This window comes from Aspergillus clavatus, genomic scaffold, assembly GCF_000002715.2.
Source record: "Aspergillus clavatus NRRL 1 1099423829802 genomic scaffold, whole genome shotgun sequence".
Taxonomy (NCBI): domain Eukaryota; kingdom Fungi; phylum Ascomycota; class Eurotiomycetes; order Eurotiales; family Aspergillaceae; genus Aspergillus; species Aspergillus clavatus.
The window spans coordinates 1,162,161-1,189,300 of record NW_001517097.1 but is presented as its reverse complement, the minus strand read 5'-3'; the positions used below and the strand labels follow the sequence as shown (position 1 = coordinate 1,189,300).

The 27,140-nt window shown below is 51.7% G+C and overlaps 8 protein-coding genes across 8 annotated transcripts, besides 2 other annotated features; 4 read left to right on the top strand and 4 right to left on the bottom strand.

Moving 5' to 3' along the window:
- Positions 1-22: part of a microsatellite that runs on past the window's edge.
- Positions 1-22: part of a microsatellite that runs on past the window's edge.
- A 580-nt stretch (positions 23-602) lies between these two features.
- ACLA_037500 (uncharacterized protein) lies at positions 603-2,918 on the top strand (the record flags this gene model as incomplete). Its single annotated transcript, XM_001270968.1, has 3 exons — positions 603-918; positions 1,096-1,875; positions 2,413-2,918. The coding sequence occupies 3 exons, from the start codon at positions 603-605 to the stop codon at positions 2,916-2,918; spliced, it is 1,602 nt and encodes a 533-aa protein (XP_001270969.1).
- An 856-nt stretch (positions 2,919-3,774) lies between these two features.
- ACLA_037490 (cleavage polyadenylation factor subunit CFT2) lies at positions 3,775-6,889 on the top strand (the record flags this gene model as incomplete). Its single annotated transcript, XM_001270967.1, has 2 exons — positions 3,775-3,923; positions 3,994-6,889. The coding sequence occupies 2 exons, from the start codon at positions 3,775-3,777 to the stop codon at positions 6,887-6,889; spliced, it is 3,045 nt and encodes a 1,014-aa protein (XP_001270968.1).
- Positions 6,890-7,140: 251 nt separating this feature from the next.
- Positions 7,141-9,079, bottom strand: ACLA_037480 (amino acid permease; the record flags this gene model as incomplete). The annotated part of the gene is made up of 8 exons (XM_001270966.1): positions 7,141-7,225; positions 7,284-7,355; positions 7,420-7,749; positions 7,811-8,125; positions 8,177-8,354; positions 8,405-8,520; positions 8,572-8,972; positions 9,023-9,079. 8 exons carry the CDS (start codon positions 9,077-9,079, stop codon positions 7,141-7,143), a joined length of 1,554 nt encoding a protein of 517 aa, XP_001270967.1.
- A 768-nt stretch (positions 9,080-9,847) lies between these two features.
- Positions 9,848-13,184, top strand: ACLA_037470 (Sec23/Sec24 family protein; the record flags this gene model as incomplete). Its single annotated transcript, XM_001270965.1, has 6 exons — positions 9,848-11,209; positions 11,259-11,356; positions 11,417-11,757; positions 11,808-12,245; positions 12,305-12,496; positions 12,550-13,184. The coding sequence occupies 6 exons, from the start codon at positions 9,848-9,850 to the stop codon at positions 13,182-13,184; spliced, it is 3,066 nt and encodes a 1,021-aa protein (XP_001270966.1).
- Positions 13,185-14,904: 1,720 nt separating this feature from the next.
- ACLA_037460 (dual specificity protein phosphatase family protein) lies at positions 14,905-15,465 on the bottom strand (the record flags this gene model as incomplete). Its single annotated transcript, XM_001270964.1, has 1 exon — positions 14,905-15,465. One exon carries the CDS (start codon positions 15,463-15,465, stop codon positions 14,905-14,907), a length of 561 nt encoding a protein of 186 aa, XP_001270965.1.
- A 2,078-nt stretch (positions 15,466-17,543) lies between these two features.
- Positions 17,544-18,089, top strand: ACLA_037450 (putative extracellular thaumatin domain protein; the record flags this gene model as incomplete). Its single annotated transcript, XM_001270963.1, has 1 exon — positions 17,544-18,089. One exon carries the CDS (start codon positions 17,544-17,546, stop codon positions 18,087-18,089), a length of 546 nt encoding a protein of 181 aa, XP_001270964.1.
- Positions 18,090-19,561: 1,472 nt separating this feature from the next.
- ACLA_037440 (putative ABC efflux transporter) lies at positions 19,562-23,522 on the bottom strand (the record flags this gene model as incomplete). Its single annotated transcript, XM_001270962.1, has 2 exons — positions 19,562-20,205; positions 20,270-23,522. The coding sequence occupies 2 exons, from the start codon at positions 23,520-23,522 to the stop codon at positions 19,562-19,564; spliced, it is 3,897 nt and encodes a 1,298-aa protein (XP_001270963.1).
- A 1,419-nt stretch (positions 23,523-24,941) lies between these two features.
- Positions 24,942-27,139, bottom strand: ACLA_037430 (Zn(II)2Cys6 transcription factor; the record flags this gene model as incomplete). The annotated part of the gene is made up of 3 exons (XM_001270961.1): positions 24,942-26,146; positions 26,235-26,323; positions 26,421-27,139. 3 exons carry the CDS (start codon positions 27,137-27,139, stop codon positions 24,942-24,944), a joined length of 2,013 nt encoding a protein of 670 aa, XP_001270962.1.
- Between the last annotated feature and the right edge of the window lies 1 nt (position 27,140).

The window sequence follows — 27,140 nt, the reverse complement described above, 5'->3', positions numbered from 1 at the left end:
TTCTTTTCTTTTCTTTTTTTTTGATGGTAATGCCGATTCTTTTAGATCTCGTTGACCTCTAGTTTCCAGATCTGACACAGCGTTGCGCAGTGGTCTTTGTTAGAGTGTTTCTATCTCAATTGCACCCGCTGAGTTTATCGAACAAAGGACTCTGTGATACAGAAGAGCAAGTGGTATATTGTGCACTCACGTTCGTGCAAATTATTTTTGACCTCGAACGGGATCCGTTGTCGGAGTGAGATACGTTCTTTGTCTTGCCCGACAAGCGGGAATTTGGTTCGGTAGAGAAAGAGGTCAAGGGTACGTGCAGAGACAAAAGACAAGGCACTGCAGACAAGAGCGCCCGGCACTTGGAACCTCAGGAACTTCCTATATTGGTCTTCAGGAGCTTTGTTGTGGTATTCTTCTCGGCGAAATAAAGTATCAGTCAAGGCCAGTTGTTTCCGTTGGTATTGTCGACAACTCCAAACTTCCCTGAAACAACACTTTCAGCATCTAACGTACGTTACGAACCTGCCCGAGCCTTGCGGATTTGCCTCGCTGACATTCTCGGAAGTCGACATCTTTCCTCTCTAGATACAAGTAAGATTATCGGACCCACCATGGCAGAGCCTCTAACGAAGCGGCAACGGGAGCGAGAGAGAAGACTCACTGATCCCGAGAAACCGGAAATTGAACATGTGGAAATAGCTGCCATACCTGAGCGCCAACCAGGTGACAGTCCGAAGAAGTCGACACTCAAGCCCGGCAAGTTGTTAAAGCCCTGGGAGCTATACAAACACGGCCTACAGCCTCCTCCAAAGACTGTCACCAATGCTCGTGCTGAACTTCGAGAAGTCATGGCCCGGCAGGTTGTTGCGGACAACCCCGCAAACAACAGCGCACAGAACAAACTGCAGCTGGCTTTGATGAAGCAAGGTGTTGATGACCAGCAAAAAGATGAGCGATTGCAGCAAACACCGGCGCCAGGCCTCGTGCAGGCGGAATCACCGAAGCCTGCGGGATTGTATCGAGATGGCCTGCAGCCGTCTCCAGAAACTCTTACCAATGCTCGTGCCGAGCTTCAGAAGACCGTGATCCGACAGATAATCGCAGACAAAACGTTAGATGGCAGTGCACACAGGATGCTGCAGCACTTGATGATGAAGCAGGCCACTGATGCTCAACACACGAATGATGGGTCGCAGCAAGTACCACGGCCGCCTCCTGCTGTCGTTACTGCTGATGGACAAATGCTACGCAACTTGAATGTCGTTGCTGCTGAAACCCCGGCCCCGAAGGTTTATTTTGGGACCAATGCACCATATCCCCGATGGGTGATTACACCTATCAATTATCAGCTAGCACAGTTGACACCCAAAGTCAGAACATTGGGAAACCTGATGTGGAAATTCGAGGCCGGTCCAATCTCCAGTTGGCAGGGGATGCCGCCCGATCAGCTGTACGAGTATGCGTACAGATGGCTCGAAGGTGCCATCGCGGATGGTTTCTACAGGGAACAGCTCATTTTCACACTCGTGAATGGGCCATATGCGAAGCTGGCGAAGGGAATTTCAGAGCCGTTGCCACCACTGCCAGCTCCTCCAAGAACCAGTTTCTATCCCGCAAAGCCAATCTCCTTGGAACCGTCTGTTGATGAGACTTCTTTCTTCTACAAGGGCTACGAACGACCATCTCTCGCGGCGCGAGAAGGCATGTTCATCAAGGGTTCAAGCTCACCTTCACCAAAAGTGGAAAACCAGGGGTATCTTAATGGAGACAATACTCCCAATGAGGTGGATCGATTTTTTGATACCATCGATATCGGCAATGCTTGTGGCGCTGGTCCTCAAGTGAAGGAGGTCGGTTTCGATGACGGGCGAGAGCCTGCAATTGGTGAGTTCAGGTGGATTTGGTTTATTGTCATCGTTCTCGTTTTGAGCATGTTTCTATGCCTATTCCTGTACGTCTTCAAGATCATCAAGTGATGTAACTAGGAATGTGTCAATGCAGGCTTAAAGTTCGTTTCTCCGATGATAAACTGTGGTGCATCTGATGAGCTCCATGGGAGTTTGGACGCATACAAGCGGAGAAACGGACAGCCTTGCTGACATTCCTGACTGCCCCCTTGCGTGTGACATTCCCTCCAAAACCCCAAGGATTTGCATGACTGAACCCGATGGACTAATGGTATTGCTCTGTGACTAGGTGATAACGCCAAGGACGACACACTCGATGCAGGGACTCAAGGAGGACACGGCCTTGACCTTGGTAACGCCGAAGAAGAGTTACCAAATGGTTTGCCCGTGACGCGATGGTCCGATATTGCTGTACAGAGTCTAGGTAAGAAAGCGACCTTCCTCGAGCAAGGCCTTTTGGTGATTGTGCACTGTATGTGTGAGTGGCAGCAGTCTGCTAACGTTATGCCCATAGATGATGACGACGATGATGCAGAACAGCCAGAAGTACCAGACGAGCAAGGGAGCGGCATCCGGCAGCGCGCACGGACTAAACGGACAAATAGGCTCGCCCCACAACGTGCACTCCTTCCTTTAGAGCCAACGTTTGGATCCCCGGAGCCGACGGCAGCGCCAAAACAACCAACTGAGAAGGTGAAGCTGCCATCAGAGAAAGAACTTGTGGAGCAAGCAAAAAAGACACTGCGGAGAGATTTCGATAAACATTGTCCTCCTCGAGTAAATCGACGTATCCGAACATGGGCAGGCTTTAGTGTCCCCAGAGAGGTGATGGAGTCGAGGGAGATGCGAGAATTGCCCACGATGCCCTCTGAGCACCGTCCATTTGGTCCAATTTCTGGTGCGCTTGCTGCTGGCCCGGCGCCAGCTGCGCAAGTCAAAACAGCAAGGAGGGGTCGGCCAGCGAAGGCAGCCCCAGCTGGGCCGACGAGAAAGAGTGCCAGGATCAAAAATCGACGATGAGCTTGCATTCGTTGGTATTCGGCAATTTTGAAGATATCAGCCCGCCTTGATAGGCATCGAAATCAACCTGGCGAGGACACACGAGTATAGCTTCTGCGCAAGGTTGCAGGATGGAAAACAACCTGATAGACAACCATTTCCCTTCAAATTTCCTGGGCCTCCAGTCGGACAGCTTGAGTCGTCTCGAGACTTGACTGTAGGGCGTACTAAACACAGGTTAAGTCTGAAGCGTAAAGCACGCCACCTTTCATTATGAAGAGCCTTTGACCATTAGATATCCCCCTTTGAGGTATTATGCGTGTTATTAGTTATGTTTGCGTGATTCGGGAGAAGCAAATCATACTTGGTAGGTCTTCGAATGCCTCTCACTACTGAAAACATACTGTTGTCCTCCAGGATACTCCGTGATCTTGGCTTTGTATCACACTAGTAGAATGAGACTGTGAACGGAGAAGGATATTTCAATCAGACAACCGATGTACCTAGAAGCCAGTAGACAAAGGCGTCACATTCAGCCTTGTCATTTGAAGAGATGCAGATGAATTACTCCGTGAGAGATGGACGTGTATGCTAGGCGGAGATGCAAACATGGCAAACATGCACTCGGAGCTGTCATTGGGATCATCGCATTGTCTTTAATCTTGCTGTACCCCAAGACTTTTTGTTGTCTCGCCCATCCTTTGAAGGTGATTGCGCAGAGTGTCCTTGGATATGACGAAATTGATTTGATCTTTGACATTGAAGTTTTTTCCATGGGCCTGTGACTTATTGAGAGCGCTTCGTCGCCGGGTTCTTGAGATCAACCCAACCACATCACAACCCCGGTCTTCCAGGAAGGACGATAGAACGCGCCGACATGTTCACATTTACTCCCTTGCTGGGAGCACAGTCTTCCTCATCGAAGGCGTCGCAATCAATCTTGGAACTGGATGGTGGCATCAAGATCCTTGTCGATGTTGGCTGGGATGATACCTTTGATACGCTTGATCTACTGGAATTGGAGAAGTTAGTTTGGCTCTGAGCTGATTCGAATATTTGTATTATATGCTCTGCATACTAACAAATTTGTCAACAGACATATACCTACTTTGTCACTCATCCTTTTGACGCACGCGACACCATCGCATATCGGCGCCTTCGTACATTGCTGCAAAACGTTCCCACTCTTCACCCAAATTCCCGTGTACGCTACGAGTCCTGTCATCTCACTTGGTCGCACGCTTCTTCAAGATCTATATGCGTCATCGCCACTAGCCGCTACATTTCTACCCAAAGCATCAATCTCGGAGCCAGGCGCGTCGACATCAGCTGCATCCGCTGCGGCGTCTGTTACCGATGGTCAAGGAAGCAGCGACGCCAGTAACGCTGGGCGAATTCTTCTTCAACCTCCGACCACTGAAGAAATCGCCAGATACTTCTCCTTAATTCACCCGTTAAAATACTCCCAGCCACATCAGCCTCTGTCCTCGCCTTTCTCGTCACCGCTAAATGGCTTGACACTCACTGCATACAATGCTGGACATACAGTGGGAGGAACGATATGGCATATTCAGCACGGAATGGAGTCAATTGTCTATGCGGTGGACTGGAATCAGGCACGAGAAAGTGTCGTTGCTGGCGCTGCATGGTTTGGTGGCTCGGGTGCCAGTGGGACAGAGGTCATAGAACAACTACGCAAGCCCACGGCATTGGTCTGTAGCACCCGGGGAGGCGATAAATTTGCACTGCCTGGAGGGCGCAAAAAGCGTGATGACTTACTCCTTGATATGATCCGAAGCAGCCTCGCCAAAGGCGGCACCGTCCTCATTCCCACTGATACTAGCGCCCGGGTTCTGGAGCTAGCCTATGCGCTGGAGCACGCCTGGCGAGACGCAGCAGCTGGCAACAGCGAAAGCGACAATGTTCTTAAAGGAGCTGGGCTGTATATGGCGGGACGAAAAGGCCATACTACTATGAGACTCGCGAGGAGCATGATCGAATGGATGGATGAGAACATTGTGCGTGAGTTCGAGGCAGCGGAAGGTGTTGATGCTGTGACGGGTCAGTCGCAATCAAATACCGATGGTCAGCGATCCGGTGGCCAGGGTCAGGGCAAGACGGGGCCGAAGGGGGTCGGGCCTTTCACCTTCAAACATCTCAAGATCGTCGAGCGCAAAAAGAGGCTGGAGAAGCTACTAGCGGACCAGACGCCCAAGGTCATCATTGCTTCTGACACATCGCTGGATTGGGGATTCGCGAAGGAATCTCTTCGTCTAGTGGCTGAGGGGCCGAACAACCTGCTCCTCCTCACGGAGTCACTCCGCAAGGAAAGGCTTCCGGATAGCAAGGACGAGCATCACAGAGAGACTCTGGGAGGCATGATTTGGCGATGGTACGAAGAGAGAAAGGACGGTGTTGCCCTGGAGAAAGCTCCAGATGGCGAACTACTCGAACAGGTCCATAGTGGCGGAAGAGAGCTGTCATGGACGAATGTTCGACGCAAGCCTCTCGAACCCGGGGAGCAGTTGATCTACCAGCAGTATCTGGCCACTAAGAGACAACTCGAGGATACGTCGCAGACGAGAGGGCAGGAAAATATTGAAAATCCAACAGATGTATTAGACGACCGATCAAGCTCTACGTCGGAAGATTCAGAGACGGAGCAGCAGGGCCGAGTGTTGAATTTTTCCACTTCTTTGGCTCATTCTAACCGCAATAAGCTAGGGCTCAGTGACGAGGACCTGGGCGTCAATATTCTTCTCCGGCGCAAGAACGTCTATGATTATGATGTTCGTGGTAAAAAGGGCCGCGAGCGAATGTTTCCGTATGTTGCACCAAGGAAGCGTGGAGATGAATACGGAGAATTCATCCGGCCCGAGGAATATCTCCGAGCCGAAGAGCGAGAGGAGGCAGATATGCAGCAACGTCGGTCAGAGGCTCATACCAAGTTAGGCCAGAAGCGACGATGGGATGAAGCGGGCCCTCATGGCCGTCGACCTTCAACTAGCGGGGCTAAACGGCAACAATTGTCGGGCGACCAGAAGAGGGACACGAGCGCAGCGGATGATCTCAGCATGCCCGATGACGTGGACGATGCTGACGCTGCAGTGTCATCAGAGGACGAGGCCGACGAGCAATCTTTCGAGGGGCCGGCTAAAGCCGTCTTTGAAAAGGCTTCAATCACTATCAACGCGCGTCTTGCCTTTGTTGACTTCGCTGGACTGCACGACAAGCGCAGTCTGGAGATGTTGATCCCTCTTATCCAGCCGCGAAAACTAATCCTTGTTGGAGGAATGAAGGAGGAGACCACCGCTCTGGCCACAGAATGCAAGAAACTACTCGCTGCTAAAGCCGGCGTGGACGTCTCGTTTCCGGACATGGCCGTCATCTACACCCCGGTGAATGGCGAGACGGTCGATGCCAGTGTCGACACCAACGCTTGGATGGTCAAGCTTAGCACCAATCTCGTCAGACGACTAAAATGGCAGCACGTTCGCAGTCTCGGCGTCGTGACCTTGACTGCTCAACTTAGGGGTCCCGAACTCAGCGTCTCGGAGGAGGACAGCGATGAATCAGCCAGCAAGAAACAGAAATTACTGATGGAAGAAGCTAGCTCCGTTGCAACGAGCACACTCGGTGACACCAAACCAGCAGCAGATCAGTCGGATGTATTCCCCATGCTTGATATCCTGCCAGCCAATATGGCAGCTGGCACGCGGTCCATGACTCGGCCTCTGCATGTAGGTGACCTGCGACTGGCGGATCTTCGCAAAATAATGCAGGCAGCCGGGCATAAGGCCGAGTTCCGCGGAGAGGGAACGCTCCTGATCGACAGTCTTGTGGCTGTCCGCAAGTCAGCCACTGGCAAGATCGAGATTGAAGCATCGGCGCAGTCCGCGGCCGCGAACCACGGTATGGGACGCGCGGCGGGAAGCTTCCTGGCAGTGAAGAGGAAGATATACGAAGGACTCGCTGTTGTTTCGGGGAATTAAACAGTGTATGGGGATATAGGATATGATTTGGGCATTCTTCATGATGTATCTGTATGTACTCGTTGTCCAGGATTTCCGTATAGTTTCTCATGAATGGCAACATTGATGAATCTAAAAATAACACGAAGTGTCTATGGTATAAGCCAACCTGACCAAGGCAATACGAACTAAATAAAGATCTGATATGTAGCGGGCCAGCTCCCCGCTCAAGTATGTGATCGTGCTGGGCTGGCATCCACAATCTTGCTGTACTAACTCATTGTCCCATAATCATCGTCCAAGCCCTCTGTCGGAACTTCCTGTATATAATCCTCGGTACGAGGGCCAGTGTATTTCCTTCACCATCAACGTTAACCCGACCGACCCTCATGTCAAACCAAAAGGGGAGACTTACCCGCGAGCATCCACACCCCACCACACCAGCGCAAACACGGCAATGAAAGCACCAACGCAGATGGCATAGTTCCTATGGCTGGTCAGTCACGTATCCCTTGCGTCGCAGAAAATACTTGTGTAGTTCATCGTCTTACATATTTGCTGCCGTAACAGGCAAGGAAGGCGGGAAGAAAAGCACCGCGCTGATGAACAAGACCCACGTAACGGAAACCCAGTTGAGCAGCGCTCCCCATTTACCCAGCGTGAAGGGACCTTCGACAAACTTGACCTTGTCCTTGTATAGTCGGTGCGCGAGGATGACGGATACATACGAGAGATCGAGGGCCGGGGCGGTGATGCTGAAGATGGCCGTGGCGGTTTGTGTGGACCCGATGGCGATGCAGTTGAGGCCGATGCTGAAGACAACCACGAACCAGACGGCATTAACAGGGGTTTGGGTGCGTTTATTGACTCTGGAGAGATAACTGGACGCGACCTGTTAGTGAACAAGGTTCTAGATCAGGGATGGGGGACAGGGTAGCGTACGAGGAGAATGGTAGTGCGTCGTCCCGGGCGAAGGCGTATGCCATTCGTGTATCTGCAAGCATGGCCGAGCAACCTGTGAAGAATTGGACGAGAATTGCGAGCCCCCACATGATTGTACCGCCTGTCTTGCCTCCTGCGTTGAAGAAGATCTGGGCAGCCGGGAGGCCAGTGGGACTTTGTAGGATCCCCTCAAGATCTGTAAGACAGAAACACAAGCAGATCGTTAGGACCCAACCCATCACACCCGATACCAGAACAGCAGTTTGGATGGCTAGTGGTCCAAGCGACGCGGCGTCATGAGTTTCTTCTGACATGCTAAACAGTGTGAGATTGGATTGAGGGATCCAGCACCAGTTAAGAGCTTACTGGGTTGTACCGTCATAATCGGTCATTGTCCAGGCTACTGCGATAAAGCCAAGAAGAAAGGAAAATAATTTCGAGCCCCAGCCAGAGCCGTCGGTGAAGTGAGTGAACACCCAGGTAGCGGACTGCTTGTCTGGCGTCAAGTAGACCAGCAGAAGGCAGATGCAGATCGTCGCCAAGACTGCTCTGTCAGGGCACGTCTTGCTATCAGGAGGGATATAAGATACATACTGTTGATAGGCGCAAACCACAAGACAATTTGATGTAGAGACTTGGTTGTCAAAGAGCATATCACCCCTAGCACGCATAGGACGACGATGGACAGTATCACCGTCTGCAGTGCAGTCCTGCCTTTGCATTAGCCTTTCGCTTCGGTACAGTGGAACAATCAAGCATACGGTGAATACGAGTACTTCCCGTTAACTAGCTCCGAGTTCATACTGGCGCACGCCAACAGCATCTGGCTGACCGTGTAAGCCACACTGGATACACCAGCGGTCTGTCCAAGCAGATTGCACCAGCCCTGCACCCAGGAAAAGACGGGCACCTGATCCTCAGGGACGACATGCTTCGTGACGAAATACATTCCTCCAGCGGTTGGGTACGCAGAGACCAGCTCTGCCACTGAGCTGCCGATGCACATAGCCATGCATGAGCCGAAGAACCAGCACCACACCGCAGTGGCTGGTCCCCCAGCTGCCAATGGGGCCCCAATCGTTGCAGGGACAGAGCCAAGAATTCCAAGGATAGAGATAGCATAGCTAATCGTGGACCACTTTGAGAACTCACGTCTCAATTCCTGAATAGATTCGTACTCAGATCGGGAGAAACGAGCTTCAGGAAAGGTACCTGCTTATAACCAATGCGGGCCAGCAGAAGCTCATCATCATCGTGAATGATAGCCATGGCTCGCGATATATATCTAGTTTTATGTGACAGTAACCTATCCTCTAATTATATCTAGGCTATACCTTTAGCATAATGTCTGAAAAACAAGAGGCAATTATCGATCGATACTCACCTGTTCACAATGTGTAGCTCTTTACAAAAGAGACGGTGAGGTCCGCAGGAATGGGGATTCTAATATGAGGCCATCATTACTTGTCAATGGACCAGAACAGAGTCTAATGATAATAAATTGATTCCAATGAGATGAAATAATTCATCTAAGCTTCAGTTCAGATGCCAAAGGATAAATAATCCGAGATGCAGGCTTGCAGAGACTCTCCCAACTCCTCCGTCCTCCGTAGTGCAGTGCTACAGGGGAGGCATGCTTATCGCGATAAGTCGGCCATTGTAAGGATTGTCAACCCAAAACCAACCATTATCAGTTGCTATTGAATGTCAAGCTTGAGTTAATATACTGAGCTGGATTGAGATGGACTACCTGTAAAGACCCGACACCATCCGAATCCCACAAATTGTGGTGGTGACCCTTTCCCCTCATGATTCCTTGATTGTATATACATACCATCTCGGAGCAACGTAAATCCGCTTAATTGTTAGGTGGTCAGTTGTTGATGGACGCTGCATGAAGTATCCTAATCCTTCCCATCCATCAACGACGCTTCTTGCGCGTCTCATAATTCTCTTCGCGCCTGAAAGGATTGATGCATTGATCGATCCTTTTTCCTCCCTCCCTCCAGTCTTACGATTTCCCCGTTATGAAGCACCATGGCGGACCCATCCATGTATCATTCCCTCGGCCACGGATCGGTGCCTCCTGAAGACCCCTCCGACCCAAATCGAATGGCTCACCAGGTTCCTCCTCCCGTTCATCCTGCTGCCGGCTATTCTCCCGGAGTCGTTCCTCCTCAGCCAGGAACCCCCTACGGTGCTGCGTCCCCGAATCAATGGCCCCCCTATGGCGCTCCGTCCCCCTCACAACAACATCCGCAGCAACCCCCGCATCTGGCCGCCGCTCCCCAATTCGGCTACAATGCAGGCCAACAGGCTGGAATGCCCGCTCCTACAGATCCATCCATGGCAGGGTTGGCGTCTCAGATGGGTGGATTGGGAATATCGGGGACAGACGGAGGGGCTCGGACACACAAGAAGAAGCATCGACATGCACACCATGACATAGGCGGGGCCTCGGCTGCTCCGCCGTCGCCGCAGCTATTTGCTGCAATGCCACAAGCAGGTGTACAGCCCGCATCGCAGTTTCTGAACACCGGCCTGAACCAAGACCCCCGGCCCATCTCTCCAGCAGCTGGCGTGCCTCAGCCCGCTGGGTTAGGGGTTGGAGCGGGAGTGGGAGCGGGAGCTGGGGCTGTGCCGACTCAGGGCAAGATTGACCCAGAGCAGATCCCCAGCATCCCGCGATCGCGCGATCTGCCCGCCCAGTACTACTTCAATCATGTCTACCCGACAATGGAGCGGCATCTACCTCCTCCGGCGGCCGTACCCTTTGTGGCCCACGACCAGGGCAACTCTTCTCCCAAATTTGCTCGCCTCACGCTAAACAACATCCCTTCAACCTCCGACTTCCTCTCCTCTACCGCATTACCCCTCGGTATGATTCTGCAGCCGCTGGCACGCCTGGACCCTGGTGAGCAGCCGATTCCTGTGCTAGATTTCGGCGATGCGGGACCTCCGCGATGCCGGAGATGCAGAACATACATCAATCCCTTCATGACATTCAAGGCGGGAGGAAACAAGGTTATTTGCAATATGTGCACATTTCCAAACGATGTCCCCGCTGAGTACTTTGCCCCTCTCGATCCATCCGGAGCTCGTATCGACCGTATGCAGCGTCCGGAATTGATGATGGGGACAGTCGAATTCTTAGTCCCGAAGGATTACTGGAACAAGGAGCCCGTTGGTCTTCGTTGGCTGTTCCTCATTGATGTCAGTCAGGAGGCAACCACTCGCGGCTTCCTGAAGGGAGTCTGCAAGGGTATCAGGGAAGCTCTTTATAGCACAGACGACTCTGAAAACTCGACGGATGATGCTGCTTCAACGCGTCGGATCCCTGAAGGTTCAAAGATTGGTATTGTCACTTATGACAAGGAAGTGCAGTTCTACAACCTGAGTGTATGTGACTTGGTCTTCTGTGGCCGCTGCAGATGCTGACAGTGTACAGGCGCAACTTGATCGAGCGCAGATGATGGTCATGACGGATTTAGAGGAACCCTTTGTACCCTTGAGCGAGGGACTATTTGTGGATCCTTATGAATCGAAGTAAGAGTCCCTTGATCCTCTGAAAAGGTGGTCACAATTGCTAATGAATCATCTCATCAGGGACGTCATAACTGGTCTCTTGCAACAGATCCCAAAGCTTTTTGCCCACAGCAAGAAGCCTGAGTCGGCATTGCTGCCCACACTCAATGCAGCTCTCTCTGCCTTACAGGAAACTGGCGGCAAGATCGTGTGTGCCGTTGCGACATTGCCCTCGTCGGGCCCTGGGGCTTTGGTGCGACGGGAGGACCCCAAAATTCATGGCACGGATGCGGAAAGGAAACTATTCGCCGCGGAAAATACCGCATGGAGAGGGGCAGCGAGTAAATTGGCCGGGGCCGGGGTTGGCGTGGATATGTTTATTGCGGCCCCTAACGGGACGTATTTAGACGTTGCTACGATCGGTAGGTTAAATCTCCTCGGCTTTCCGGCAGAGAAGCTAACCTGTGTGCAGGGCATGTGGCCGAGGTCACTGGCGGAGAGACCTTCTTCTATCCTAACTTCCATTCCCCGCGGGACATTCTGAAAATCTCGAAGGAGCTGGCGCATTCAGTCACTCGCGAAACCGGGTACCAGGCTTTGATGAAAGTCCGTTGCTCGAACGGCCTTCAAGTTTCAGCGTACCACGGAAACTTTGTGCAGCATACGTTTGGAGCGGATCTCGAGATTGGGGCCATCGATGCAGACAAGGCTATTGGAGTTCTGTTCAGCTATGATGGCAAGCTAGACACCAAGTTGGATGCACATTTCCAGGCAGCATTGTTGTACACCTCAGCCAATGGCCAGCGCCGGGTGCGGTGTATCAACTCGGTAGCGGCGGTCAACGAAGGGGGACTGGAGACGATGAAGTTTGTGGATCAGGATGCGGTGGTGAGCATTATAGCTAAGGAGGGTAGGTTTTCCCACCAAGGGAGTCGATGTGTGAGCGCAATCGGTACTAACGTTTTGCAGCGGCCAGCAAGACATTGGACAAACCGCTCAAGGACATTCGGGCTAGCATTACGGAGAAGACCGTGGACATCTTCAGCGGATACCGTAAGATCTTCTCGGGATCGCATCCTCCTGGACAGCTCGTGTTGCCGGAGAATCTGAAGGAATTCTCCATGTACATGTTGAGCTTGATCAAGTCGAGAGCGTTCAAGGGTGAGCCATACAATGACTACAAATTTGTTTTTTGCGCTGACTAGGATGGCTAGGTGGCCAGGAATCGTCCGACAGGCGGATTCATGATATCCGCATGCTGCGTTCGATGGGATGCACGGAGCTATCATTGTATTTGTATCCACGAATCATACCCATCCACAATATGCAGCCGGAGGATGGTTTTCCGAATGAGCAGGGGCAACTGCAGGTGCCACCTGCACTCCGGGCCAGCTATTCGAAGATCGAAGAGGGTGGGGCGTACCTGGTGGATAACGGCCAGATGATTCTGCTCTGGCTCCACGCACAGGTATCACCTAATCTGTTGGAGGATCTGTTTGGACCGGGGCAGACGTCACTGCAAGGGCTCAATCCACAGATGTCTTCGTTACCCGTGCTGGAGACCCATCTGAACGCGCAGGTGCGAAATCTGCTGCAGTATCTCTCGACCATCCGTGGGTCGAAGGCAGTAACGATTCAGCTGGCTCGGCAGGGCCTGGATGGGGCAGAGTACGAATTTGCGCGACTGTTGTTGGAGGATCGCAACAACGAGGCGCAGAGCTATGTGGACTGGCTGGTGCACATCCACCGGCAAATCAACCTAGAATTGGCAGGGCACCGGAAGCGCGAGGATACAGCCGGGGAGGGGACGTTGTCAAACCTGGCCGGGCTGCGGGCCCCATATTGGTGATAGCCACGGCCTGACGGTCCGGGAGACTAGGACGTTAGTTGCCGCGTAGTCTACTGGGGCGATTATTCTACGTGGAGGCAAAGTTTTCCGCCCTTTGTCAATTTCTTTTTTGCTCTTGTTCTTTCTGAGCAAGTATACCAAACCTTGTTCTCTACCTGTTTCTTTCTGCACTCTACCAGGACTGAGTACAATGTACCACCTTCTCCGTACCAGAGGATCGTGTCTATGTCCGAAGGAACCTTTTTTTTTTTTTCTTTTTCTCTCTATTCTCAAAAAGAGGATGGCAAATAGAGTTAGTAATGCATAAAGAAGTTTAGACATTCGAGAAGAAGTGGATCAGGACAGGAGGGGCGAGCCTGGGCTATGAAGCTAGGGCCTGGGGGCCTTGAGTTGGGACTTGAGACTTGGGAGGCGTGTTCGACGGGGACTTGGCCAAACTTTGGGCTTTGAGAAGCCTGGAGAAAGAGTGGGCACCCACAAGAAACAACTTAACAAGTCGATCATTGCGCGGTCCCCCCTGGTGTCTTCCTCGGGGACTGGGACTCGACCACTGATGCCTTTGTTCCCCCCTTAGCATAAGGCTGGATCCCCTCTTGTGAAAGCCCCATTAATTGGTAGAAGCGGAATCTCACTGGGGCAGTGGACCTGAACCGGACGTCAGTGGCTGAGAAGCGTGTATGTTGACAGACAACGAGACAAAGACACGAGGGCAAGCAAGACTCAATGCGAAATCCCAAGTCCTCGTCCAGACTTCTGAGGTATCCTTCCAAGGTATCAGACAATTAGATTCTTCCATAAGGTTCAGGAACACGAATTTTCTTCCATGTATTTGTTCTGGTACCGATGAAAGAAAAAAAAAAAAAAAACGAGCGTGAATGTTGGGGACTGACGTAGAGGGTTCTATTGCTTGGGACTAGGGATGGTGAATGGCAAAAAAAATTTGCAAAAATGTCAAATTGGTAAATGTCAGGCCCTTTTTTTCCTGTTAAGTATTAACTAGTAAATATAGGAGGCACTAGCTGTAGTAAGTTAAATTTAATTAATTCTTTTATAAAAGAGCATTTTAAACTAAAAATTATTAAAGATAAGGTAAATTTATATAGAAATTAATAAATCTTAATTTATTCTAATCTTTTAGGCCTAGGTAATCTATAAGTACTATTAAAAAAAATATAATATTTTATATCTTCTACTAGTAGGATCATCTCCATAAAGAATATAAAAGGTTTTTAGAGAAGGCAGACCCAGATTGATCTGCTTCTGGCCTGAAGTAGACTGCGCCCAAAGTGCCATTGTTGAAGTTTGAAGTATTTTCTCAGGAGTGACGTCGACGAATGTGGTTCTATCCTCATTACTATATTCATCTCCAAGTTGGGCAATAAGATCCTGGCACTGCTGGATATCAGACATGCTGGTAGATGAGTTGGGCCCTGAAAGGACTAGAAACTAGTCGGAGTCTTATCAAGGTTGGACACCATACAGTGCGTTTATAGTGCTTCTCCATGTAAAAGCTTTTAAACGTGCCTGATACTTTTATTTGACTTCTCGAAAACCGGTGCAGTCATTAAAGGCTCTGGGGTGCCAGTGGCTCATTTCCTGTAAGCCCTCTTTTTCGGAGAAGAACAGCCCGGTGTTCCAGAAATGCTTTGTATGCTGGTTTCGGGACAGTCCTGTCTTCATTCTCCCATACTTGGAATCCAACCTCCTTCCAAACTTGAAGTTAACGAGTAAAATTCGTGCTCAGTTTGATTTTCTGCTTTGATTGAACAAAATGCAATACATCTGCTTGCTGCATGTTTAATTTGCGCATGAGATAGGCAATGATAATAGTCGGCGAGCGTGATATTCCAAGATCACAGTGAATTAATATCGCCTCCAAAGCTGCATTGTGCTGCTTGTCATTTGTTTTATGTTTGCACTCGACGGGTAAGGAGTGCAATGAGGAAAGAGCTGGGGATGCCATTTGGTCAATGAAGTCGCAAATATCACTCATATGGGCGAGGAGGTCTTGGGTCGACGAATCTGCACACTGAACCCATTTGTGATGATGTTCTGGAACGCCTGCCTCTCTTGTAATGGTATTCCACCACACCCATCGAGCATCAGTGAGAGAGACAATTGCGTTGATATGGTTCTCTTGAAGCATTTCCTGTTTGTATGATGCCTCAATATTTCCCAGGAAGAGACCAGGGACAGTCTGCCTCATCCGAGCTGTGAATGCCATCTCCCACTTCTTGTTCCTATCCTTCTGAGTATTTTCTCCTGTTGCATTTTCACCCATCATGTTATTTTGTGCTCCTGCCTTAAAGCCAGGTGGTAATAGCTGAGCAGTTGGAGATTGCTCGTAAGGTTAAGGTGGATGGGAAGTTGTGGTGCCTGGTTGTGAAGCAACCCCTTGTTTTGCTTAGTGCTAGCCAAGTTTTGGGCACAGTTCGACTTTCCTCCACACCCAAGCCGTAGACAGATTCGGTGGTAGCTAGCAAAAAGGGCTTACATATAGGCTGGCATTCGACTGTGCCTCGAACCGGCGCAACACTGTCAAATTTCTTCCCTTTTCGAGTGCTACAGAGCAGACTAATCTCGCCCATCGCCTGTAACTGACATCACAAGGTCTCCAATGCAACCCGGCCCGTTTGCTGCAAACAAAGGAATCCATTAATTTTCAGGCCTGAAATCAGATTCTATGCCTGAAATTTAATTGGATTTGATATCTCCTAGGCCTGAAAAGCTTCGGATTCCAGTGTAAATTTTGGTGATTTCTACTACGTAGTACTCCGTACTACTTCTTTTTATATTATGGGGTAAGTCACCTAAGTCAAATCCACCCCCTATTTCACTAGTAAAATCCACTTTTTTCTGATAAAAAATACTTTGTCAGACAAAAGCAGTCAAAATGTCAGACATTTTGAAATTCTGACGTTTTTAAATACCATCCCTACTGGGGACAGAGTACACAAATTTGCAAAGGGAAGGGGCGACAGCCTGGCTGACAAAAGGTGGTTCTTGGGCAATGTCTTTGGGTCTGAGACTTCGATTCGAGGAGAGTTACCATTTTCTCTTGCGGGTTACCTATTTAGGACGATATGACCGTGGATGGCTCTCGTTTTTGCCTTCGAAACCGTATCTGCGCTCTCCAGTTGACGACGGCCCTGACGTCAGCGAGGTTCGTCTGTAGGGAGGAACCAGTCGGATTAGTGCACACGCACTTGAAAGCGCTTGGTATTTGATTGCCACGGCCAAGCTTATGGCAGTCGATTCGAAGACAAGCTTTTTCTGGTAGCGACACGCTTCCATCAAAGGGTCGACAGTGGGCCACGCAGTTCTCTGCATACCATGGATGGTATCTTAAAAATCCTCAAAGACTGAAGAGATTTTGTTCGGTTCCTGAGTTCTGGTATGAACCCGCCAAACCAGAGATTCCTGTCTTCTTGAGAACGATTCGGCGGCTTTGGCACCGGCGAAGTTTGAGACAACATGTGCTGAGCCACTGCCACGTTCTGTGGAGGTTTGGTTACCTGGTTGACTGGTTCATGGAAGATCCCAGTTGTACTGTGTCGATGTGCTGTATACAGTGAGACCCCCAAGAGATATGTTGTCAATTGAGCTGCCCAGGCCCTTTCCCCTCTGCTACATAGGCTGTAACGACGCGCGGTGAAGTCAAGATGAAGTGGACTTGGAGTCATGAAATTCGCCGAATTCTCGCTTAGCCTGCAGGGATACAATGTGCATCCAGCGCTCCGATTGGCCCCGACGAGTGATCGGCAGGGATCGCAAAGTCTGCCCTGAAAAACAGCCTTCAAAGTCCAACAACGCTGGAATGGCCAAAGACTAAAACAGCCAGGATGTGGTTCTGGACGTAGTGGATCTCTGGATGCAATCTTGGCGTTGGTGCCTCGGTTTGGATGGGTCGGTTCCAAAACCTGAGTTCCATGAATCTGATCCGTCGAGGCGTCGACATTCAGCGAGAATGATGCTGGACTGGTTGTCCCGGAACCAAACTTTGGGCGATTCGCCTTCCACACTCGTCCCCCGCCAAACCCATCACCGAATCTGGCCCATTTTGTCTTGTTGTCAGCATCATATCCAAAGTTATATAAACCCGGTCGACACTGGCCATATCGGCTTTCTTCTTTTTCTCTCATCATCAACAACACTCTCTTGATCATACAAAGTCAGTTTTGTGTTTTTTTTTTTTTTGTCTTTAGGACAATTACTTTCTTTTTTTAGTCTCTTGACTATCATACATTCACTTGTCCACAGAGACATACCACTCTTTGTCTAGTCATTTTCAAGACTACACGACTACCAACTACCATTTTACACTACTACGAAAGACCCATTCTTTCCATCTCAGTCAAAATGATGTTCTCCAAGGCCCTCGTCGCTACTGCCTTTGCTACCCTCACCTCTGCCCTCCCGCACGTGATGCGCAGCGGCAACTCCACCACCACCGAGTCCGGCGGTGGCAGCGTGCAGATTGTCAACCAGCTGGACCAGACCGTTTACGCGTGGTCTGTCGCTGATAGAGTCAGCGATATGCATACCCTCTCTGCGAACGGCGGCTCCTACACCGAGAAGTGGCGCACCAACGACAACGGCGGCGGCATCTCCATCAAGCTGTCCACCAAGCCCGACCAGTCCGATGTCCTCCAGTTCGAGTACACCCAGTCCGACCAAACTATCTTCTGGGACATGTCCTGCATCGACCTCGGCGTCCAGTCGGAGTTTACCAAGTACGGCTTCTCCGTCACCCCCTCCAAGTCCGGTGACAAGAGCGACTGCCCCTCCGTCAACTGCCATGCCGGCGACACTGCCTGCGCCGAGGCCTACCTTCAGCCCAAGGATGACCATGCCACCCATGGTTGCCCCATCGACACTGCTTTCACCCTCAACATTGGCAACTAAGCGTGCCTTTTTGACTGCTTGTGAAGAGTGAAGATTTGGAAAGAAAAGATGCGCTGATGATACGATGCATGGATGTGCCTTTCGTGCTCGAATGACAATTACAACTATAGACGATAGATCGATACCCCGACCACTTGGTTTTCTACTGGTCACAGACCTTGCTTGATGCAGGTTCTTCTTGAACGTGAACATGTGGAGTTTTCTTTTTTCTCTTTTTACACCTTTCTTACGAAACCATTACCAATTTTTGTGCTCCCAGGGTCACTCCTGGTCGAGTTTCTTGTCACTCGTTTATTTCTATGTTTCTTCTCATGAAAGAAAACCTCCCTGTTGACCAGGTCGAGTGATCAGCCCGCCAACAACAAAAGGCCACGATTACCCTGATGTACATGTTCATGTTCATGACTGGATGGTATATATTACGATGGATGAGAAACTATGGATTGGGGGGGGGGGGATCGGCAAATATGATAGGCGTTTGTAACTACTGAATATAGACTTGGAATGATTTTGACTTGAAAAACTATCAACTTCTTTCTCTTTTCTCTTTTCTATCTGATGATCCGTAGATAGTATCTTCTGTCTGTTGACCACGATGACCTGTACATCCCAAAGTCAGACAAACACTCCTCCGTGTTACATACATATGACGGTATGATCCTACGTCGCCCACCCGCCACAGTGGAACCACTTCCATTTCCATTGTAATCCCATTGGCCGCCCCACTCGCAGCGAAGCAACCATTCGGAGACACTAATGTCCCATACACACCAATCATCAAACCTCCACAAGGTCCATGCTTAATAAGCTTATTGCCGACTACTAAACCTTATTTGCAGCGGCCTGGGCCCTGGGGCCTGGACTCTGCAGGTCTGCAAGTCTGCACCGGACGGCGGGCTGGCGCCGTGACTCTTTGAGCCCTTTTTGACCCTTTGGTGCCTGGGCAAGCTACTCCGTAGTCCTACGAATGCGATCTGCAGCCGGACTAGCGGGGCAAAATAGCGGTGATTTGGTCTGTACTCCGTAGTCTGTAGTCTGTACACTGTGCAGACAGCAGACTGCAGAGCATGGTGGACTACTCCCCGTAGTCTCTGTAGTCTGTGCTGGTGAGAGGTCCCACATTTTTTTTTTTTTTTAACTCTCCAATTCTTGTCTGGGGCTGCTACAGGTCTAGACTAAACTGGATTCTCGGATTGAAATTGTGACTTGTGACTTTGTGAGACCTTTGGTGGAGGGTTTTTTTTTTTTTCGATTACTCCACGGAGTCCAGGCTCCATCATGCTCGTCGATGTTTCTGGATTGGGAAGGTTATGCGGTTGATCCCCTTCTCCTCCTCCTCGGATGGATCCCTGAAGTTTACGTTTGGTGATAATAATGACGGTGATGAATGAAAGTCGTCCCGGTGAGCGGAATTAGATTGTATCTATGGATATGGATACCCCTACTGACTGAGCCGGGTCTGGCAACTGATGTCACCGCAGGCGACGCCAGAACCCCTCCCGCAGCACCTTGAGCATCAAGTACGCCACCACGCGGTAGATGATGGTGCATACCCCGAGCGCCATCACATTCATCGCCGCGTTCTTGTCCAGATTATAGAGTTGCAGGACCTGCTGCCCGTTCTGGATTGGACAGGTACCGTCCGCGAGCCGCTGCGCCGCCGTGCACGTGAACTCCTGCCCGTGGAGCGCGTACGGCGCCAGGTTAGCGATCGCGTACTTGATCGGGGACAGGTGGTTGATGGCCTGTAGAACCTCGTTGACGTTCAGGCTCATCACGCCGCCGAGGATGGTCGAGATGGAGAGCAGGATCGACGTGATGTTGACTGCGAATCCGACGTGTGAGAAGACCGTGCAGAACATGATCCCCACAGACTCGCCGCAGTTGATGATGCAGAAGCAGTTGAACGCGCTGATCAGGAACATCTTGGCGCTGCGGTCCAGGTTGTCCGCGTACGCCGCGAGCACCCCGAAAATGAGAGACGAGATGGCTTCAAACGGCACCTCCAGCGTAGTGTACTGCAGGATGAATGTCTCCGCGGAGTAGCAGTTGTCCGCTTCTTCGCGGTAGAACACGTCCCGTTCGTTCGGGTAGATGGCGATGTTTTGTAGCATTCCTGTGGACTTTAGCATACCCAGGACCCTCTCTGGAAATGGGATCAAGTAGGGAAAAAAACTCACCAACAAAGTACAGCGCGGCAAATTCCTGGATAAATCCCATGCGCGACTGCACCGCTGCATAGTCGTTCTTCAGCGGCGCAAAGAACAGCGCCATGATGATCGCGATCCCCACCACCTGCATCGACCGCGCCATCACCAGCGGCGGCTGGCGCCAGAAGTTGATTGCCGCCCGATGCAGCACCAGCGGATACGTGATGCGAAACGGAAGCATCTGCCGCTTCAGGCTGCCCAGTTCCGCTGGCGTCGCGATCTGCGACGGGCGGCGGCCCAGCTCCGGTCCCTGATCGTCCCAGCTGGCAATCAGCTTTTGCACTCGCTCGCGCGTCAGCGCCTCCCGGTCCTCCTGCTGCAGGTCGACCGTGATAAGGTCCAGAACAAAGTCCGCTGGGTTGGTGGTCTGCGGACACTCGTACCCCAGTAATCGGAAGTAAGGGAGCATCTTCTCCCCTTCCCCGGCGTATACGGGGTACCCGCCTCTAGCCAGGAGCAGAACGCTCGAGAAGTGCTGGAACAGATCTGATCGGGACTGGTGGATCGTCATGATCAAGGTCCGGCCCTCGGCCGCCAGCGCTTTGAGCACTTCGATGATCGACGTCGCCGTGAACGCATCCAGCCCGCTGGTGGGCTCGTCCAGCAGGAGCACTTTGGGGTCTGTCAAGATCTGGATGGCGATGGTGACACGTCTCTTTTCGCCCCCGCTAATGCCCTTGATCAGCTCGCTGCCGATCAGGTTGTCCGCGCACTCTTTCAAACCCATCTTGAGGAGAATCTCCTCCGCACGTTGATTCTTCTGCTCCCGCGTCATCCATTGCGGCAGTCGTAGGCCCGCGGCGAATCGAAGGCTTTCGCGCACCGTTAGCGAGGGCATTAGGGCGTCGTCGTCCTGCGTCACAAAGGACGTTACCGAGCGGATCACGCCTGCCGAGGGGACGCCCCCGTTATATAGCATGTCGCCTTGCAACCGGTACTGTGTTCCCAAAGACCCCCTTAGTCGCCGCGCAACCGAGTTGAGCAGGGATGTCTTCCCACTACCTGACGGGCCCATGATGACGTTCAGCTTGCCGGGCTGGAAATCCGCACTGATCGGTTTGAGGATTGGCAGTGTTCGCGCCCTCCGTTGGAATATCTGACGCTTACGGATCTCCAGAGCATATTTGTCCAGCGTGATGGTGACCGGACGGGCCTCCTCGACACGACGCTCGGCAGTCTTCTCCTTCCCTGACGATAGATCTATATCTGTTTTCCGCGCCTGTGCGATGTCCATCGCAAAGCGGTTATACTGCAAAAGCACGCCAGCTAGCAGATAATGACCAACAGCAAATGCCACAAGAATCACAATCGGCCGCCAGATCCAGGTCGATGGGAACCCCAGATTCTCCATGATATACCGACCCGTGTACTGCGTGCATGCCGGATCCAGGGGATCCTTTGAAAACGGACAATCATAGAATTGACCCTCCGGCGGTCCGTCAGGTCCGATGAATTCGTTGGCGCACAGGGCTCCGAAGATGTAGAATGTATACGCCACCCATTTCAACCACCGCACGTACACGGGGATCTGATTCGACTGGACAAAATAGCCACACGCAAAGGACTGCAGCGTAAAGGAGAGGTTGCCTACGAGACTCGCGCCGGGGAAGCTTCGGGCCACGCCGATCGAGACGGCCGCAAAGGTCACAGCGATGTAGTGAGTGAGGATTGTCAGGGTGAGAAAGATGAAGAATTGGCCCACGCTGAGCCGGTATCCGACCATGAAGTAGTATATCAGGGCAAAAATGACTGGCACGGGCAAATCCTCAAGTGGGAGGCGAGCGGCTCGCCTGCTTAGAAGAAAAGCCGGTACGCTCACCACTCCCTCGTTCCTCTCGCGATCGAAGAGGCGGATGTCAATCGTCAGCCGATAGGTCTCATATAGAAGGATTAGGTATCCATTGAGGCTGCTGGCCGTATACAGACTACCCTGCCGTGATCGTATACCGGCCTGGCTTTCGTCGAGCTGCAGAAAGATCCAGCCGTTGATGACCGCCATTCCTACAGCCTCCAGAAGACTCCCAGCCATGCCCAGGGGGTCTCGGATCGTGGTTGTAAAAGTGCGAGAAGTCAGAACGCGGAATTGCTGGCCAAAGGACACAGCAGTACTGATAGGAGCAACTGGACCTGGCGTGATGGCCATTCTTTCGTCTGGATTTTGCCCGGGCTGCTTCTCTTCGCTACGTTTGGATTTCCACGCTGCTTTGAGAAGCTCAACTCTGGCGGTTGATGCTGCCTCAAGCGCTTCCGCCCGATTGTCGATCGCTGCAAGGTCAATCAGGAACTCCGCGGGATTGACAAATGGCGGCAGGACATGGCCACATGTCTCAAAGTAGGACAGAGAGTCCCGTACCGGCCCACTGTAGAGCACCGACCCACGCGCCAGGAGAATCACGTTGTCAAACAGACTCCATATCTCGGAGCGAGGGGCATGGATCGAGACAATAACAGTTCTACCATCCTCTGCGAGCCGTTTCAGGGTGCGAATAATCTGGAATGCACTCGTCGCATCCAGCCCTGTCGTGGGCTCATCGCAATACAGCACCGAGGGGTTCGCCAGCATCTGCACGCCGATACTGGCCCGTCGTTTCTCGCCCCCGCTGCAACCCTTGTGCGTACTCGTCCCGATGCGTGTATCAGCACATTCCTTCAACCCTAGCTCCAAGATCACCTGCTCGACGATTTCGCGGCGCTCCGCCTGTGTCGCCGGCGGCGGGAGTCGCAGATCCGCAGAGTACCGCAGAGTCTCGCGAACCGTCAGCGTAGGGATCAGTACATCCTCCTGCATGACGTACGCGGTGCGAATGTGCTCAGAGCCCGCAACGCCATTGAAGGTTGTTGTCCCTGACAACTGGGCCTTGGTCAAGCTCATCCGGCCAGCCATGAGGTTGAGCAGCGACGTCTTTCCGGACCCGCTGCTCCCGATGATGGCTGTTAGACTGCCACTGGGCATGGCCGCGCTGACGCCATCGAGGACCGTCTTGCGGGTCTGGAAATCCGACTTTTGTCCACGTAGTCGCTGCCATAGTTGCGATGGGGGCGTTTCCCATATCGGAGGCGTCGTGTCGACCTCCAACGACAAGTCGTTCACACACACATCCACTGGATTGACGGCTCGGAGCGATAAGTTAAATGCTGTGGTATGATCTTGTAGACCTTCAGTACTAAAGCCAGGTTCTTTGGGATCCGTCACCTCGGTGACCGATTCCTCATGTTTCTCCATGTCCTCCTCTATATCAGGGCAGAGCCACTCGAATGCGGGGACGAACACATCAAGAATCCCACTCCCCAAAATCTAGCTGACTGTGCAGTACATGGGGAAGATAGGCAGAAGTGCAAGAAATAGTTAATTCGCGCCCTTTTTTTTTTCAATCTTGAAGACGTGAAGACGGGAACGATCCAAGGCCAAAACCGCCCCATGCAAGACCTCGATCGGCGCTCGATCAGATCAGCTATACGAGAACGAGCATCGGAGACACTATCCAATTCTGGTTCTTGAGGCGTTGAAAACGCCCGAGTTGGTCCTGTCATTGGCGGACTTGCTAGCGCTGGTTTGGATAGAGTCTTTCCCGTCGGCCCTTAGTTCGTCGCTTAGGGTGCCCAGACTCCAGCGTAGCGTCGTGGGCAATCTGTGATAGTGCAGAACAAGGTGGAACCTGATGGTTTCTACTTCGTAAGACGTACGGCGTAAGCATCTGTCTCATCTTCTCTTGATGCAATGCTACAATTGCATCTGGGCTGTAGAGGTTGGTCAGTCATTGGCTGAGTTGAGCTCGGGGGATAGATAGGTGAGCTGGTTTCTCGCCGGGGTTGACAACGAACTCTTGCTGATCACCGTCGCCTGTCATGGTGGACAATATCTCATGCACATGCAGGGGGTTAGATATGCGCTACCATCATGGTAGTTCGCTGGATGTGACGTTGGAAACCCAACGATCATGGATCTAAAATCGAGTTGATCATTGGGGTGGTTGGCCAGATGTTAAGCAACTGGGGAGTGCAATCATGTGATAAGCATCTTTCGACGCAGATATTCTCCTACATTTCCACCCACCATCTTGAGCGAAATGCGCAAAAGCAAGGTATAAACAAGATTTATTGGTCTGAAACAACATAAGCAAAATACCACACAGCAGACGGGGATATCACAAGCACAGAATGCAACCCATCAAGTACATACACGCAATACATACAAATACAGGCTCAATGGATGCAAGAAAAGGAAGAGAGGGTAGAAGAAAAAGACCAAGAGCGAGAGCAAAAAAACCAGAACAACCCCATTTTAAAGCACTTCTGTCCATGACTCCCCCCTTTTTTTTGGACCCCCATTTCAGGTATGGTCATGGTTCCGAGAGACGATGGGAGTCTTTCTCAGATCACTTCTGCTTATCCTTCCCCGTCACTTCGTCCTCAACCTGACCAGGACCTTTGTCGCTGAATCCCCAGAAAACCCGCCAGATGCAGATGGTCGTATCACGAAACGCCGAATATGTGTGCGCCATCATCGCGATGGCAGATGCTCCCCGAAACGTAAACAGATAAAAGAAAGAAAGGTAAATACCATACATACATCGTAATTTCCACAAGAATGCAAAAACGGAGGGGGATATAAACTGGATTAGAACGTGAATGTGTCGGAGGGCTAGGTGATGAGGAAGTCCATGTTCATGTCCTTGATGATCTTCTCCCAGTCCCAGCTCTCCTCGGTCTTCGTGTCCATGACTTCCCAGACCCGTTGGACAACCTTGAAGGCAGGCTCGATATTGCGGAGGTTGGAGTATGCCTTGAGCGCCTCAAAGCCCTTCTGGATCCGCTCACGCTGACGGGTAAGAAAGGCCGAGCAGCCGAGGAGGAAGAGAGGCATGAGGACGATGCTAAAGGCTCCCGAATCCTGCGGTAGTTGGTCGAGGTACGCAAGGCCATCGTCCACCACTTGGGCAATCTTCTCGCTCGGCTTGGAGGGACGGATGGTGCGGTAAAGATAGACCCATGTCGACTGGCGATATAGTTGAGCCAGACACCAGTTCGGGGTGTCGGGTGCGTGTGAAGTTTCCCATGCACGAATGGCAGAGTCAATAGAGACGGCGTCGCTGAGGATCTGGTAATCGACCGCGGGCTCGTAGCCCTCGTTGAACCGCTGACGGATCCGATCGCGCAGTCTTGTAACGTCGGAGATGTAGTTGAACAGGCCGTCAAAGACTCCCAGGAACATCCCGGCTTGCGCATGTGGTACAAAGTCAGGCAGCCGCAGGTCACCCTGCCCGAGAGCGGGACGTCGATCCAGCGAAGTGATGGAATTGGACACATCATGGTACTGGAAGAACTCGACGATGAACTGCCGGAACTTCTCGTTCCGGGGCTGTTGCGTCACGAGCAGATATCTGGCGGCATCCATGTGGGGTCGGTACTCGCCGTTGGTTTCTCCTTCACAGATCGTATTGAGGCTGAGCGCGATGGTTGAGGCGATGATGGGGTCCTCCACCAGGAGTTCAGACTCCTCCGTATCGCCTGATGATTTGATGCTCGACGACATGATGTTATCTTTGAGGTCCTGGATAGCATGATGGAAGTGATAGAACTTGCGTTCCTTCAACTTCGGCTCTGGATCCAAAGCCGACAAGTGTGAGCCTGACAGACACATAAGCGAGTGCATCAATCCTCGATGTTGGGCGGCCATAGGCAGAAGGATTTCTTTGAAAGGATTGGTATCATCGTTGATCAGCGTCAAGACGCGACTGAAGCCGTGAACAAAATGATCGAGGAAACGCCGATCGATCTCGGTTTCCACGCCGTCGATCAGTAAGGGTAGGGAGCGCGGGACTGCTGCAAGGATTGCTTTGCTTCGAGCTGTTGTGTTTTAAACCCAACCCAGATTAGTCCACATTCGGCCACGTTGCATGTCATGTCACAAGAGAAGTCAAGAGGGAAAGCCTACCATCCTCCATCTTCTGCTTCCCGCTCTTCCAAATCTCCTTTGGCGGATACCCCTCGCAGACGACAGCATTCTTCTGACAGTTCAAACACCTGCGAGAGATGACCGAATCAGCTGGCTGTTCTGGCGCCCAAATGCGATCCAAAGAAAAAAAAAAAAAATTAAGTGGAGCGGAGGGGAGGTCTTTACGATGGCTTTGTCTCGTCGCACTTCTTCTTCCTTCGCCGACAGGTGATACACCCTGTCTTGGATCTTCCCTTGGTGATTTTGATCTGGCCTCCTGGTACTGGCAGTGGATGTTTGCGTGGTCGGCCACGTTTCCGTGGGACATTGACGGGAGCAGCCGCGGGAGTGGGATTCCCAGTCCCCACCTCGATCGGTTTAATGCTCTGCAGGCCCTCCACCTCTTCAATCTCCTCGACCTTGGGGGTCACATCGTCGTCGACCATGGCTGTGTCTGAAGGATTATTTGCAGCGATGAAATTAATTCGGAAGGGCTTTGAGGCGGCAGTCAGGATGGTGACGGCGGCAGCTGCGGCAGAGGAGGAAGAGACCGGCATTTGGGAGTAGTTTGAGTCGACAAAAGGGTATGAAGCGTCGTGAATCTTGACCTCATAATCGGCTGAGGTTGAGCGATCGGACTGACCCTCTCCGTCCCAGGAATCGGGAGAATCGTTGGAGACACCGTCGGTGCTGACGCTTTCATGGTGGGAGAGCGCATCGTCCATCGCAGGGCCATCGTCCGGGAAGGTGGGGATTTCGGACAAAGTCAGGGAGTGGGTGGTGTTGGCATGGTCGGTGGTTGTCGGAATGGTGGTGGGCGCATTGGGTTGTTGGATGCCACGATGGGAGGTGAGATTTGCAGCGGAAGGAAGATAGAAGGCGGGAGTATTTTGCATGGACAACATT